The sequence below is a fragment of the Dendrobates tinctorius genome, unplaced genomic scaffold (assembly GCF_039654945.1).
Source record: "Dendrobates tinctorius isolate UK_male_01 unplaced genomic scaffold, ASM3965494v1 ptg000144l, whole genome shotgun sequence".
NCBI classification, from domain to species: domain Eukaryota; kingdom Metazoa; phylum Chordata; class Amphibia; order Anura; family Dendrobatidae; genus Dendrobates; species Dendrobates tinctorius.
In genome coordinates this window covers 16,215,617-16,231,717 of record NW_027361811.1, presented here as the reverse complement: position 1 = coordinate 16,231,717, position 16,101 = coordinate 16,215,617, and the positions used below count along the sequence as shown (strand labels likewise).

At 42.5% G+C, this 16,101-nt stretch overlaps 1 protein-coding gene across 13 annotated transcripts in view; it reads left to right on the top strand.

The window, feature by feature from the left end:
* Positions 1–16,101, top strand: part of LOC141049516 (transducin-like enhancer protein 4) — a 188,951-nt gene that overhangs the window by 111,830 nt on the left and 61,020 nt on the right. For all 13 annotated transcript variants that reach the window (XM_073546051.1, XM_073546050.1, XM_073546049.1 and 10 more), the window contains one exon: positions 2,664–2,783. In XM_073546051.1, coding sequence (XP_073402152.1) covers positions 2,664–2,783 — 120 coding nt within the window. The remainder of the gene's footprint in view (positions 1–2,663; positions 2,784–16,101) is intronic.

Here is a 16,101-nt window from a genome sequence, read left to right as displayed (position 1 = left end):
AATAAAATCAGACTGAATTTGGATGATTTCCGAGTGCTGTCTGATTTTCACACTGTCAGACTGAAAAAGGTGGAGAATTTTTTATTTTTCTTTCTTCATGTACAAGAAAATCGGATGACACTCTGATCTAACTCTGATATGAATAATCAGTCCGACTTTCTCATACATAAAAAATACGGACGTCTGAAGGAGGCCTTGCACTTTTTAATGGGACTCTCGGCACAGGATGACTGTTGCTCCATGGTGCGGCCAGTCATTTATGTACACCTTCCCACGTACTTGTTGTAACTCAAACTCCACCCCTTCTTTGACAGCTCTGGCTTCATAAGACGAAGAGAGATAGAAAACAAGTAGGTGAGAAGGTGTATATAAATGACTGGCCTCCCGCCATGGAGCAGCGAGCGCCTGTACTTGGTTTGAACAGTCACTCTGTGTTGATAGTGCCTTTAAAGGGACCCTCTAGAAATTTTATTTATCTGGAGGTGTAGTGGTACTATACAAGTAAATGGCGTTTGGTCCCTGGCTAGCGGCTACAGGGAGAAAATTGCTGCTGCTCGTGTCCAGTTATTTGGGCACCACTCACTACACAGTGGGCACGCTATAATCACTACCATGCGCTACGATTGACAGCCTGCTCTGCAGCGTTTTTGTGCAGAATGGCACAGAGCCAGGGAGTGATTAGACATTTTCTCAGTAGGATTGTAACAGCAAGCGAGCGGTTGCAGAAAGAATAAAACTTTTCTCCCTGTAGCCGCTCTACAAGCAAGTTGGTTTTATAGGGTTTAAAGAATGACTGTTCAAGCCAAGTACAGGCGTTCGGTGCATCACGTCGGGGCCAGTCATTTATATACAGCTTCCCAGCTGCTTGGTTTCCATCTGTCTCCTCCTTTCTACAGCTCTATGAAGCCAGAGCTGTCAATCAAAATGGGGTGGAGATTGAGGGAAAACAAGTAGGTGGGAAGGTGTATATAATTGATTGGCCCTGCCGTGAAGCACCGAGTGGAGGAACTTAGTTTGAACAGTCATTGTGTGCGGACTGTCCCTATAAACCCTACTTACTTGCAGATTATCACTTTCTCTGCAGGTAAATGGCATTTCTGAGGTTTTGGTTGCCATTTACGGTAAATCTGCTCTACAGAACCACTTTTTCCCATAACCTGCCAGGATTTTTTTTCTTTAAATCTCAACAAACTTCTTGCTATAGTAACATACTAACCATGCTTCACACATACTTCCATTCCGTCATGTTCCTAATACCCTGTGTGACCAGTGTCCTAGCACGTGGCTTTTTATTACACGACGATGATTACCTTGGCTTTTCAGCATCTCTGCCTACATTTTATAGTCCCCATTTACAAGCCGCGCTCTGCTCTACCTAATGAAGTACGACATATATTGTTCAACAAATTGGAAGTGGTCATTTTACCGTGATATTTTATCATGTTAAATGGAGCAGAGAAACTTCTTTCCAACATGTCAACTTCACAATCTCTTAAGTGAAGCAATTTGACATCTTCCTTTTTTTCTTCCCTCCATTATGAATAATGTTCCCCTCTGAATTATGTCACCAGCACTGCACTTCATTAGACATCAAAATTCTTTTATCAGTTCCGCAACTTGTAGAGGAAAATGGCAGAACAAAACTGCTGAAGGAACGTAATGCATTAAAAAGTGAGCTGACATCCATTACACTAATGAAAAAGTTACACCCCAGTTGAGAAGGGACCCGGGACAATTTCATGCTTCAAGATTACATATTGTAAAATCCTAGTAGCACACGTGAGGCTACTTAGCGATCACTAGTAAAATTGTCATGCCTCTCAGAATTAGAAAGTCCTTCTACCCAGCTAATTCTTCTAGTTTCCATTAGGTCTGACATCACGTGATTAAACACTGAATAGCTCAATTCTTCTAAACTCTAAGTAGAAACAGGAGGTCAATTTTCCCTGTATGAGTCACTGCAAAAGTCCCTGACAGGGAGGACTAGGGAGCAGCTGGGTCAGGAGATAGAGGGCAATGATGAATTCCTGTTTCTACATAGAGTAGAGAAAAGAGAAGAATAAGCTGGGTAGAAAGGCAAAATTAGCAATTGTAAGTACACAGCGCTATATAATATGATTGCAATGCATTAAGAGGATAAAAACTTTGAGAGGAGTGCTTCTTCAAGGATATTATGAAGAGCATCTTTGTAACACGGTTTAGTTTTTATTACATAAATCAATAGTCCACGTAAAAATAAATCTCACAAAATTTTGGCACAACTTGAGGCTGTGCTAAAAATTGTGACTTTTGGCGTTTCGCCATTTTAGCCCATCTCCAAAAAAGTGGACGAAGGTGGGAGGGTGAGGGCATGGCACTGGAGCAGGATTTGTGGCAAGGGGTACTTCTCTTGCCAGACACTCTTGATTCATGAAGAGGAGTACGCCTCAGGAGCATCTGACTCCAGCACATCTCCTACTCTAGTTCATGCCCCTCTTGACGAATTGAGTCCTAGGTGTTTGTTTTAAGGGAATTTGGGAGTTGCCACAATTGACTCCATTTTTATTTTATTTTTAAAACTGGAATTCTAAATATATGTAGTCTTCAAAAATCTTGTAAATATGCAACTGTAAAAATACCAATGTTCTGCACTTGACTTAGTGATGCCTATTGCTTCCTTTCAGAGCTCGTCTGTGTCTCCATCTGCGAGTTTCAGAGCATCAGAAAAGCATAGAAACTCAGCAGACTATTCTTCCGAAAGTAAAAAGCAAAAGACCGAAGAAAAGGATATAGCCACCCGTTATGTAAGTAACCCTGGACCCTGATTGCCGATTGCCCAGCTAACGCCAGCTTGCGTCTGTTACGCCTGCTCGGATATATTCCGTGTACCTAAGCTGAACGTGACTACAGGCCACACACTTTATCTTTGACAAGTAAATATGCTTAATGGTTCCTAAAGGAGCTTAAATATTTCCAAAGGGTGTGTTTGGTTAGAGAGAACGTAGTGAAGAGTTTGTTTAGGGAGTACGTCCAGTTCATATGGTTTATCTGTTTACTTTGTCATTAGCCGGGAGCTGTAGAACATCAGTCACCTTAAAAATTCTTAGAAAAAATAGTGATCTGCCATTCACGGTTTCTAGAGCAAGTTTATATGAGCCACAGTGTTAAATTGTCCTAGTCTGCTGCTTATGTGGTGACAGGTCCTCTGTTTATTGTGCACACATTGAGCTGTCACCGTGTATACATGGAATGGGCCAGTACGCTCGGCTTTAGGCCGGTCTGAGGTTAATTTGGACAACCATATTGGTTCCATTATTGTATCAAATGTTGTTCATTTTGCCTCCTATCCAGACATGTGTGGTCTCAAAATGGTCCCCTAGGGTGCCTAGGAGCTTGCCATAGGCGTTTTCTTAATTTATTTTCGTAAAGTTAAGCTCAATGTACAGCTCAGATTGGTGGCTCAGCCTAAAGTTTTTCCTCCCTTAAATTTACAAAAGTTCTCTTGCTATGCTACCTCTTTAAAGAAAATGGGTACTTTGGAAGACATATTTTATTTACTTAAAGGATTGTACTTGAGGTCATTTTATGGTGACACATTCCCTTTAAAGCCCCGATGTCAGTGGCGGCAGCTCATAGTTGAAAAAAAGGGTTACAGATTCCCTTTAAAGGGATTATCCAGTACTCGGACAACCCCTTCGAAATCCCTGTTGTTTTTTTTTTTTTTTTTTTTTTTTTTCCTCCAGTAAAATAATAGCACACTCTATGCTGGTGCCGTTCCAGTACTCTCAGCACTGGCTAGATTCATCCTCCTACCGATGTAATTGAGATCCGGAGGAAGTGAGACCGGCAGCAGCAGCTCTAGCTTCCTCCGGATGTATGTGATTTCTTCAAAGGAAATGATGGCTAAACCAGCGCTGATTGGCCGCAGGTCACACAAGCCCCAGGAGAGCGAGTGCCAACATGGCTGAAACTACATCAGCATCAGAAGTGAGCAATATTTACTGGGATGAAACCAGTGCATTTAGAAGGAGTTGTCCCAGTAGTGGAAAACCTGCTTTAACCCCTTTCTTTCATCGGGCATAATAATACACCGATGACGGTTACCCTCCCTTTGATGTGGCCTCTGGCGGTAAGCCCACATCTTTTCCAGCACATGTCTGCTTTTATGAACAGCTAACATGTGCCTCTATCAGCCACGGTAGTAATCTTGATCCTCCTGTGGCTGTTAACCCGTTAAATGCTGCTGTCAAACTCTGACAGTAGCATTTAACACGCACTTCATCCGCCCATCGGTGACCCTCGTCACGTGATCGCGTTTCACCTATGGGTTGGCATGACAATCAGAGGTCTCCTGCAGACCTCTATGGTGGTCACTGCCTGATTGCCGGTGGTCAGCACTCTCAGCAGGTGAGCAATTCTGCTACATACATGCAATCTGATCATCACCTGTATGTAGCAGAGCTGATCAGGTTATGGCAACTTCTAGTCTACCATGGAGACTATTGAAGCATGCCAAATGTAAAAAAAAAAAAAGTTTTGAAAAATATAGAAAAATATAAAAGTTCAAATCACCCCCTTTCACCCCTTTCAAAATAAAACATTAAAAAAATGAAAACATACACATTTGGTATCGCCGCTTTCAGAATCGCCCGATTTTATCAATTAAAAGAAAAAAGGATTAACCTGATCGCTGAACGGCGTAGCGAGAAGAAAAGTCAAAACGCCAGAATTATATTTTTGGTCGCCGCGACATTACATTAAAATGCAATAACTGGTGATAAAAAGAACATATCTGCATTAAAAACGTCAGCGCACAAACCCAACCTCACGAGAAATGGAGATACTTATCGGAAAATGGCACAATTTTTTTATTTATTTATTTTTTTTTTTAAATAAACTTTGGAATATTTTTTCGCTACTTAGATAAAAAAAGAACCTAGACATGTTTGGTGTCTATGAACTCGTAATGACCTGGAGAATCATAATGGCTGGTCAGTTTTAGCATTTAGTGAACATAGTAAAAAAGCAAAACAAAAAACAACTGTGAGATTGCACTTTTTTTTTTTTTTTTGCATTTTCACCGCACTTGGAATTTTTTCCCCGTTTTCCAGCACCCTGTATGTTAAAACCAATGGAGTCGTTCAAAAGTATAACTCGTCCCACAAAAAACAAGCCCTCACTTGGCCATATTGACCAAAAAATAAAAAAGTTAAGTGTTTTTTTTCTGTGCAAAACCAAAACGCAGCGATTAGCAGTTCCAGCAAAATGGATGGCATTTAGAGAGATCTTATGCCCACTGTGCTTTTTTACACAGAATAAGCTGAGCTGTGTTTGAAATCCACAAAATGTCAATTTCTCTTGCGGATATGCCGAGTTTTATGTGCAGATTTTCCCTATAATACTGCATTTGATGATAATAATCTCTATTTATATAGCGCCAACATATTCCGCAGCGCTTTACAGTTTAAAAACACAAGTCATAAGTAACAACGTTAACAATACAATAATTAAAGCAAAATAAGACGACCCTGCTCGTGAGAGCTTACAATCTACAATGAGGTGGGGGAGATACAAAGTACAGGTGTGTATTTACAATGATGTATATGCAATGATGGACCAGCCATCTTGAGGGAGTGAGGGATGGATGGAGCTGGTGAATGAGCTACTGTATACTTGCACACTTACAAATAAAATGACTTAGATTAGTGAACGTGATAAGCCACTCTGAACAAATGCGTTTTGAGGGAGCGCGTAAAACTGTGCAAATTGTGGATAGTCCTAATTTCTTGGGGTAGAGCATTCCAGAGGATTGGCTTAGCACGGGAAGTCTTTGTCGGGAGTGGGAGATGCGGATTAGTGCAGAGGTTAGTCGAAAGTCACTTGCAGAGCGCAGCGGTCGGCTTGGACGATAGACAGAAATGAGGGATGAGATGTAGGGGGGTGCCGCACTGTGGAGAGCTTTGTGGGTGGGAACAAGTGCTTTGAATTGGATCCTAAGATGAATGAGCATCCAATGTAAGGACTAGCAAAGAGTGGACGTGTCCGAGTACCGATTAGCCAGATGGATGACCCTGGCTGCTGCATGAAGTATGGACTGGAGAGGGGAAAGTTGAGTAACGGGGAGGCCAATTAATTTAACGTTGCAGTAGTCCATGCGGGAGTGGGATCAATACGACAGTGAAGGTTTTTGTTGTTTCCATGGTGAGAAAAGGGCTGTTGTTCTTTAGGTTTGAGCGGCAAGAGATTGTATATGGGATGTGAAGGAGAGCTTGGTGTCACACAACACCCAGACACCGCGCCTGCTGCCGGGGTGTTACGGTACCACCCACGGAGAGGGAAATGTCAGATTTAGGGAGTTTAGTAGACGGCGGGAGCAGAAGTAGTTCAGTTTTTGAGAGGTTAAGTTTCAGATAGCAGACATGATGTTGGAGACTGCGGACAGACAGTCACTAGTGTTCTGTAGTACCGCGGGGGTAAAGTTGGGGGATGATGTGTATAGCTGTGTGTCGTCAGCATAAAGATGGTACTGAAAGCCAAATCTGCTGATGGTCTGTCCAATTGAGCAGGGAGGGAAAGGTGTCAAAAAGTTTCTTGGGGTTGTTGGCTAGTGAGGAGATCAGGGTGGTGAAATAGGTCTGTTTGGTGAGATGAAGGGCAGAGTTACAGGTTTTTGACAAATTTGAAGTGGATGAAGTCTTCTGGTGTGCAGGTTTTTCTCCATCGGCGTTCAGCACTCCTAGACAGTGGGCAATCTGTCACAAAGACAGGGATCGTTGAACGGTGTGCTGCCTACCTGGCGCTAGAGTCCGACACTGCTGATCGGGGTGACAGATTACTGGGAGGGGCTGGTGAGGATCCAGCGGTCATGGTGCACATTGGCACAAATGACAAAGTTAGAGGTAGGTGGAAGGTCCTTAAAGATGATTTCAGGGAATTAGGCTGTAAGCTTAAAGCAAGGACCTCCTAGGTGGTATTTTCGGAAATACATCCTGTGCCACGCCAGAGAGGCAACGGGAGATTAGGGAGGTTAATAAGTGGCTCAGGAATTGGTGTAGGAAGGAGGGGTTTGGGTTCCTGCAGAACTGGGCCGACTTCTCAGTTAGCTACAGGTTCTACGCTAGGGACGGGCTGCACCTCAATGGGGAGGGTGCAGCTGTGCTGGGGGAGAAAATGGCTAGAAGGTTGGAGGAGTGTTTAAACTAGGTACGGGGGGGTGGGTATTCCTTTTATAGGAGGGAAAGACAGTGCAGATAAAGACCTGGGCACAAATAATGAAATTGGGGGTGGGGTTAGAACAGTTAATAATTTAAGAAAGAATAGATGTACAGAGAGATACATAAAGTGCATGTATACTAATGCCAGAAGCCTCGCCAACAAAATGGAGGAATTGTAGTTAATGTTGTTGGAACATAATTATGACATGGTGGGGATATCTGAGACATGGCTGGACGAGAGCCATGACTGGGCGGTTAATTTACAGGGCTATAGTCTGTTCAGAAATAACCGAACAAATAATCGAGGGAGAGGCGTGTGTTTATATGTAAAATCATCCTTAAAACCCATCCTTCGTGATAATATATATGAATCTAATGAAAATGTATAGTCCCTGTGGGTAGAGATAAGGGGAGGGGGGAAAAATAATAAATTACTGATAGGGGTTTGTTATAAGTCTCCAAAAATAATGAAAGCAACAGAGAATATCCTCATAAAGCAAATAGATGAAGCTGCGACTCAAGGAGAAGTCATTATTATGGGGGACTTCAACTACCCTGAAATACATTGGGGAACCGAAACCTGCAGTTCCAGCAAAGGTAATACGTTTTTGACAACAATGAGAGACAATTACCTTTCACAACTGGTTCAGGACCCAACAAGAGGGGGGGAATTGCTAGACCTAATATTAATCAACAGGCCAGACCACAAATCAAATGTAAGGGTTGAGGGTCACTTAGGTAATAGTGATCACAAATTAATACGTTTTCATGTATCCTTTAATAAGATGTGTAGTAGAGGGGTTACAAGGACACTAAACTTCAGGAAGGCAAATTTCCAACGGATGAGAGATGATCTTGGTGCAATTAACTGGGACGATATCCTGAGACTTAAAAATACACAAAGAAAATGGGAGACGTTTATTAGCATCCTGAATAGGACCTGTGCACAATATATACCATATGGGAATAAACATGCGAGAAATAGGAGGAAACCACTATGGGTAAATAGAGCTGTAAGGGGTGCAATAAGATAAAAATAAAGCATTTAGAGAATTAAAGCAAGTAGATAGTGATGAGGCATTAAATAAATACAGAAGATTAAATAAATTCTGTAAAAAGCAAATCAAGACAGCAAAGATTGAGACAGAGAGACTCATTGCCAGAGAAAGTAAAAAATAATCCCAAAATATTCTTGAACTACATAAATAATAAGAAGTTAAAAAGTGATGGTGTTGGCCCCCTTAAAAATATTCTGGGTGAAATGGTGGATGAGGAAAAAGCCAATATGCTAAATGACTTTTTTTCCAACAGTATTTACACAAGAAAATCCTATGACGGATAACATTATCAGGGATAAAAATTCTTCATTAAATGTCACCTGCTTAACCCAGCAGGAAGTACGGTGGTGTCTAAAAATCACTAAAATTGACAAATCCCCCGGCCCGGATGGGATACACCCCCGAGTACTGCAGGAATTAAGCACAGTCATAGATAGACTTCCCAACCAGGGGAAGAGTCTTGAGGAGACCATTTGCATATTCCCAGTGCCTTCTGGGATAAGTGAAGAGTCTCCGCGAGCTCAACGATCACTGGGTTTTGGCCGTTGCAGCTGAAAAGAGGAAATCGGAAAACCAGGGGAAGAGTCTTGAGGAGACCATTTGCATATTCCCAGTGCCTTCTGGGATAAGTGAAGAGTCTCCGCGAGCTCAACGATCACTGGGTTTTGGCCGTTGCAGCTGAAAAGAGGAAATCGGAAAACCAGGGGAAGAGTCTTGAGGAGATCATTTGCATATTCCCAGTGCCTTCTGGGACAAGTGAAGAGTCTCCGCGAGCTCAACGATCACTGGGTTTTGGCCGTTGCAGCTGAAAAGAGGAAATCGGAAAACCAGGGGAAGAGTCTTGAGGAGACCATTTGCATATTCCCAGTGCCTTCTGGGATAAGTGAAGAGTCTCCGCGAGCTCAACGATCACTGGGTTTTGGCCGTTGCAGCTGAAAAGAGGAAATCGGAAAACCAGGGGAAGAGTCTTGAGGAGACCATTTGCATATTCCCAGTGCCTTCTGGGATAAGTGAAGAGTCTCCGCGAGCTCAACGATCACTGGGTTTTGGCCGTTGCAGCTGAAAAGAGGAAATCGGAAAACCAGGGGAAGAGTCTTGAGGAGATCATTTGCATATTCCCAGTGCCTTCTGGGACAAGTGAAGAGTCTCCGCGAGCTCAACGATCACTGGGTTTTGGCCGTTGCAGCTGAAAAGAGGAAATCGGAAAACCAGGGGAAGAGTCTTGAGGAGACCATTTGCATATTCCCAGTGCCTTCTGGGATAAGTGAAGAGTCTCCGCGAGCTCAACGATCACTGGGTTTTGGCCGTTGCAGCTGAAAAGAGGAAATCGGAAAACCAGGGGAAGAGTCTTGAGGAGATCATTTGCATATTCCCAGTGCCTTCTGGGATAAGTGAAGAGTCTCCGCGAGCTCAACGATCACTGGGTTTTGGCCGTTGCAGCTGAAAAGAGGAAATCGGAAAACCAGGGGAAGAATCTTGAGGAGATCATTTGCATATTCCCAGTGCCTTCTGGGATAAGTGAAGAGTCTCCGCGAGCTCAACGATCACTGGGTTTTGGCCGTTGCAGCTGAAAAGAGGAAATCGGAAAACCAGGGGAAGAGTCTTGAGGAGACCATTTGCATATTCCCAGTGCCTTCTGGGATAAGTGAAGAGTCTCCGCGAGCTCAACGATCACTGGGTTTTGGCCGTTGCAGCTGAAAAGAGGAAATCGGAAAACCAGGGGAAGAGTCTTGAGGAGACCATTTGCATATTCCCAGTGCCTTCTGGGATAAGTGAAGAGTCTCCGCGAGCTCAACGATCACTGGGTTTTGGCCGTTGCAGCTGAAAAGAGGAAATCGGAAAACCAGGGGAAGAGTCTTGAGGAGATCATTTGCATATTCCCAGTGCCTTCTGGGACAAGTGAAGAGTCTCCGCGAGCTCAACGATCACTGGGTTTTGGCCGTTGCAGCTGAAAAGAGGAAATCGGAAAACCAGGGGAAGAGTCTTGAGGAGACCATTTGCATATTCCCAGTGCCTTCTGGGATAAGTGAAGAGTCTCCGCGAGCTCAACGATCACTGGGTTTTGGCCGTTGCAGCTGAAAAGAGGAAATCGGAAAACCAGGGGAAGAGTCTTGAGGAGATCATTTGCATATTCCCAGTGCCTTCTGGGACAAGTGAAGAGTCTCCGCGAGCTCAACGATCACTGGGTTTTGGCCGTTGCAGCTGAAAAGAGGAAATCGGAAAAACCGCGCCATCTTTCATCGTTTTTAAGAAATCTCAAGATGGAAGAGGCCAGGAGCCATTTGGTGAGCTGCATTTCTTGCTACATGTTCACAGACTTACCAGTGGAAAAGCCAAACTTCACATGCCACAAATGCAAGCTTGTGTCCCTGTTGGAGGAAAAGTTGCAAAATCTCGAAGAGAGGTTGGCTACGTTGAAGATCATTAAGGAAGGTGAAGAGTTCTTGGACAGAGCAGAATTATCTCTTCATGTTACAGAAAGAGAAGAAATTCGAAGTGCACCTGAAGAAACAGAGGAATGGAGACATGTGACCCAGAGAAGCAGGAGGATCAGGAGGCAGTCAGCACCCATACTGCTCAGAAACCAGTACCAGGCTCTCACGCAGGAAAATGATGAAGAAATACATCAGGATAAGACTTTGCCAACAAACAGCAACCTTGTACGCCTTCAGAGTCCTCCTGGATGGAGAAAGAAAAATGTTGTGAAGAAGAAACGGAGAGTGGTGGTCATGGGGGATTCCCTGTTGAGAGGAACAGAGGCCGCTATCTGCAGACCGGATATAACTTCAAGAGAAATGTGCTGTCTTCCAGGTGCAAAAATTAAAGATGTGTCTGACAGGATATCAGGACTCTTCAGACCTACAGATGACTACCCATTCCTGCTACTACATGTGGGGACAAATGACACCGCAAGAAACGACCTGGAAACCATCTGCAGAGACTTTGAAGACTTAGGCAAGAAAGTGAAAGAACTGGGAGCGCAGGTGGTCTTCTCTTCCATCCTCCCAGTGGATGGCCATGGAACAAGGAGGTGGAATAAGATTCTGCAGGTGAACAACTGGCTACGTCGATGGTGCCGTCAGCAACGATTTGGATTTCTGGATCACGGAGTGAACTACTTATACGATGGACTACTTGCTAGAGATGGGGTGCACCTTACGAAGACTGGAAAGCAGGTATTTGGAAGTCGCCTTGCTACACTTGTAAGGAGAGCTTTAAACTAGAACAACATGGGAAGGGAAGCAAAAGACCAGAAAAAGCCATACACCTGACAAATGCTATTGAGAACTCTGCTAATAGAAGTGGAAAGGAAGAACAAAGACGAAAGAATCTAATTAATAAAAATATTGGAGAAAGAGAAACCAATCACAAACTAAAATGTTTCTATACTAATGCACAAAGCATGGGCAACAAACAAGGAGAATTGGAACTACTAACACAGGAAAAGAAATATGATGTCATTGGAATCACTGAAACTTGGTGGGACAATACACATGATTGGAATACAAGACTAGAAGGATACAACTTATTTGCAAGAAACAGACTTGATAAACGAGGAGGGGGTGTTGCATTGTATGTTAGAAACGCATATATCTGCACAGAGATTGAAGCTTCAGAGACTGGGAGTTCTTTGGAAACTGTTTGGGTAAGAATACAAGGACAGAACAATGGAAAGGACACCATTGTAGGCATTTACTACAGGCCGCCTGTGCAAGCTGAAGATATGGATGAACTCTTTATGCATCAAATGGCCAAGTTCTCCAAAAAATATGACATAGTTGTCATGGGAGATTTCAACTATCCAGACATTTGTTGGGAATCTCTCTCAGGCAAAACTAACAGGTCAAGGAAATTTTTATCCTCTCTTGCTGACAACTTTATCTTCCAAAAGGTAGGGGAGAAAACAAGGGGAACTGCTACCTTGGATCTAATCCTTATAAACAGGGAGGAAATGGTTGAGGAGGTAAAAGTGGCTGGAACCCTAGGAGGTAGCGACCATGCTATTTTAGAATTTTGGATAACTAGAGGCGGAAGACCTGTGAAGACTCAGACGTCAAGGTTAGATTTCAGAAAGGCAGATTTTAAGGGATTCAGAAAGAGAATTGGAGGGATCCAATGGCTGGATATCCTTAAAGACAAAAATGTCCAGGAAGGATGGGAAATCTTGAAAAATGAAATTCTCAAAGCACAGTTGTTAACAATTCCGAAAAGAGGGAAGAATAGGAAGCATTTAAGGAAACCAGGATGGGTGAACACAGAACTTAAGCACATGCTAAAAAGGAAGAAAAAAATGTTTATAAAATGGAAAGAGGGAGGCATATCTAAAGAAGAATATAATGCTGTCTGCAGAATCTGCAGGGCACAAATCAGATTAGCTAAAGCTGAAAATGAATTGAGGCTTGCAAGAGATGTCAAAAGCAATAATAAAGGATTTTGGGGATATGTCAAAAGTAAAAGAAAAGTCAAAGATGCTATAGGATTTTTACAGGATGAAAATGATGAAATGGTAAGACAGGATGTTGAGAAGGCTGAACTTTTAAATTCCTATTTTGCATCTGTTTTCTCTCAGAAAGGAAATGTAACACCAACTGTTATTCACTGTCCTATTAAGGGAATAGAAGAATCCAGGATATCTATAAACAGAAAGATAGTGAGGAAACACTTAGCTAACCTAAATGAATTCAAGTCTCCAGGTCCAGATGAATTACACCCCAGAGTACTGAAGGAGATAGCAGAAGAAATTTCTGAACCACTCTCCATAATCTTTGAAAATTCTTGGAGAACAGGAGAAGTGCCAGAAGACTGGAGAAGAGCAAATGTTGTTCCTATCTTCAAAAAGGGGAAGAAGGTGGACCCAGGCAACTATAGGCCGGTGAGTCTGACTTCTATACCAGGAAAGATCTTTGAACAAATTATTAAACAACATGTAAGTCAATACCTGGATAAGAATGAAGTGATCAAACAGAGTCAGCATGGGTTTGTAACTAATAAGTCATGTCAGACTAACTTAATTTCCTTCTATGACGGTATCACTGATTGGGTGGATCAAGGAAATGCTGTAGATATAGTATATCTTGACTTCAGCAAAGCATTTGACAAAGTCATTTTTTCAATAAGGATTGTATGAGAGACTAAGTATGGAATGGACAAGGCAACTGTTAGGTGGATTCATAGCTGGCTTAGTGATCGGACCCAAAGAGTGGTCGTAAATGGCTGCACATCCAGTTGGAAGAATGTCTCAAGTGGGGTACCACAGGGCTCTGTCCTGGGCCCTGTATTGTTCAACATCTTTATCAACGATTTAGATGAAGGAATTGAGGGTAAACTGATTAAATTTGCTGATGACACAAAGTTAGGAGGGATAGCTAATACTAGAGAAGAGAGAGAGAGGATTCAAAAAGATTTAAATAAACTGGAGAAGTGGGCAGTAACTAACAGAATGGTTTTTAACAGGGAGAAATGCAAAGTACTACATCTGGGCAATAAAAATGAAAAAAGCATATATAGAATGGGAGGAATAGGGCTAAGTGACAGCACATGTGAAAAAGACTTGGGTATACTAATAGATCACAGACTGAATATGAGTCAACAGTGTGATGCAGCAGCAAAAAAGGCAAATGCAGTTCTAGGATGTATTAACAGAAGCATACAGTCTAGATCACGTGAAGTCATTATTTCCCTCTACTCCTCTTTGGTCAGACCTCATCTGGAATATTGTGTCCAGTTTTGGGCACCACATTTTAAAAAAGACATCAACAAACTGGAGCAAGTTCAGAAAAGAGCGACCAGAATGGTGACCGGTCTGCAAACCCTGTCTTATGAGGAAAGGTTGCAGGATTTGGGAATGTTTAGTTTGCAAAAGAGAAGACTGAGAGGAGACTTAATTGCTGTCTACAAATATCTAAAGGGCTGTCACATTGTAGAAGGATCAACTTTATTCTCATTTGCACAAGGAAAGACTAGAAGCAATGGGATGAAACTGAATGGGAGGAGACACAGATTAGATATTAGAAAAAACTTTTTGACAGTTAGAGTGATCAATGAGTGGAACAGGCTGCCACGAGAAGTGGTGAGTTCTCCTTCAATGGAAGTCTTCAAACAGAGGCTGGACAGACATCTGACTGGGATGATTTAGCGAATCCTGCTTTGAGCAGGGGGTTGGACCAGATGGCCCAGGAGGTCCCTTCCAACTCTACGATTCTATGATTCTATGATTCTATGATTTTTAATCTGTAAAGATTCCATAATAACAGGGTCTGTACCACAGGACTGGCGTATAGCAAATGTGGTGCCAATATTCAAAAAAGGGGACAAAAACTGAACTTGGAAATTTTAGGCCAGTAAGTTTAACCTCAACTGTGGGTAAAATCCTGGAGGGTTTTCTAAGAGATACTATACTGGAGTATCTGGAGAAGAATAACCTCATGACCCAATATCAACATGGGTTTACAAGGGACCGTTCCTGTCAGACTAATCTGATAAGCTTTTATGAAGAGGTAAGTTCAGGACTGGACCAAGGGAATGCAGAGGATGTGGTGTACATGGACTTTTCAAAAGCTTTTGATACGGTGCCACACAAAAGGTTGATACATAAAATGAGAACAATGGGGATAGGAGAAAATATGTGTAGGTGGGTTAAGAGCTGGCTCAGGGATAGGAAACAAAGGGTATTTATTAATGGAGCACACTCGGACCGGGTCATGGTTAGCAGTGGGGTACCACAGGGGTCAGTTTTGGGCCCGCTTCTTTTTAACATATTTATTAATGACCTTGTAGGGGGCATAGAGAGTAGAATTTCAATATTTGCAGATGACACTAAACTCTGCAGGTTAATCAATACAGAGGAGGACAATTTTATATTACAGTAGGATTTATGTAAACTAGAAGCTTGGGCTGATAAATGGCAAATGAGCTTTAATGGGGATAAATGTAAGGTCATGCACTTGGGTAGAACGAACAAGATGTATAATTATGTGCTTAATTGTCGAACACTGGGCAAAACTGTCACTGAAAAAGACCTGGGTGTATGGGTGGACTACAAATTCACATTTAGTGGCCAGTTTCAGGCAGCTGCTGCAAAGGCAAATAAAGGAATGCATTAAAAGAGGCATAGATGCTCATAAGGAGAGCATCATTTTACCTCTATAGAAGTCACTAGTGCGACCACACTTAGAATACTGTGTACAGTTCTGGTCTCCGGTGTATAAGAAAGACATAGCTGAACTGGAGTGGGTGCAGAGAAGAGCATCCAAGGTTATTAAGGAACTAGGGGGTCTGCAATACCAAGACAGGTTATTACACTTGGGGTTATTTAGTTTGGAGAATCGAAGGCTTAGGGGTGATCTTATTACAATGTATAAATATATGCGGGGACAGTACAAAGACCTTTCTAATGATCTTTTTACTCTTAGACCGGGGACAAGGGGGCATCCTCTACTTCTGGAGGAAAGAAGGTTTAAGCATACTCACAGACGCGGATTCTTTACTGTAAGAGCAGTGAGACTATGGAACTCTCTGCCATATGATGTTGTAATGAGTGATTCCCTAATAAAATTTAAGAAGGGACTGGATGCCTTTCTTGAAAAGTATAATATTACAGGGTATATACACTAGTTTCCTTAATATTGCGTTGATCCAGGGAGCTAGTCTGATTGCTGTATGTGGAGTCGGGAAGGAATTTTTTTCCCCAATGTGAAGCCTACTGTTTGTCACATGGGTTTTTTTTGCCTTCCTCTGGATCAACATGTTAGGGCAAGTTAGGATAGGATATGGGTCGAACAAGATGGACTTAAAGTCTTCCTTCAACCTTAATAACTATGTTACTATGTTAGAGCATCGCTGGAGAAGTC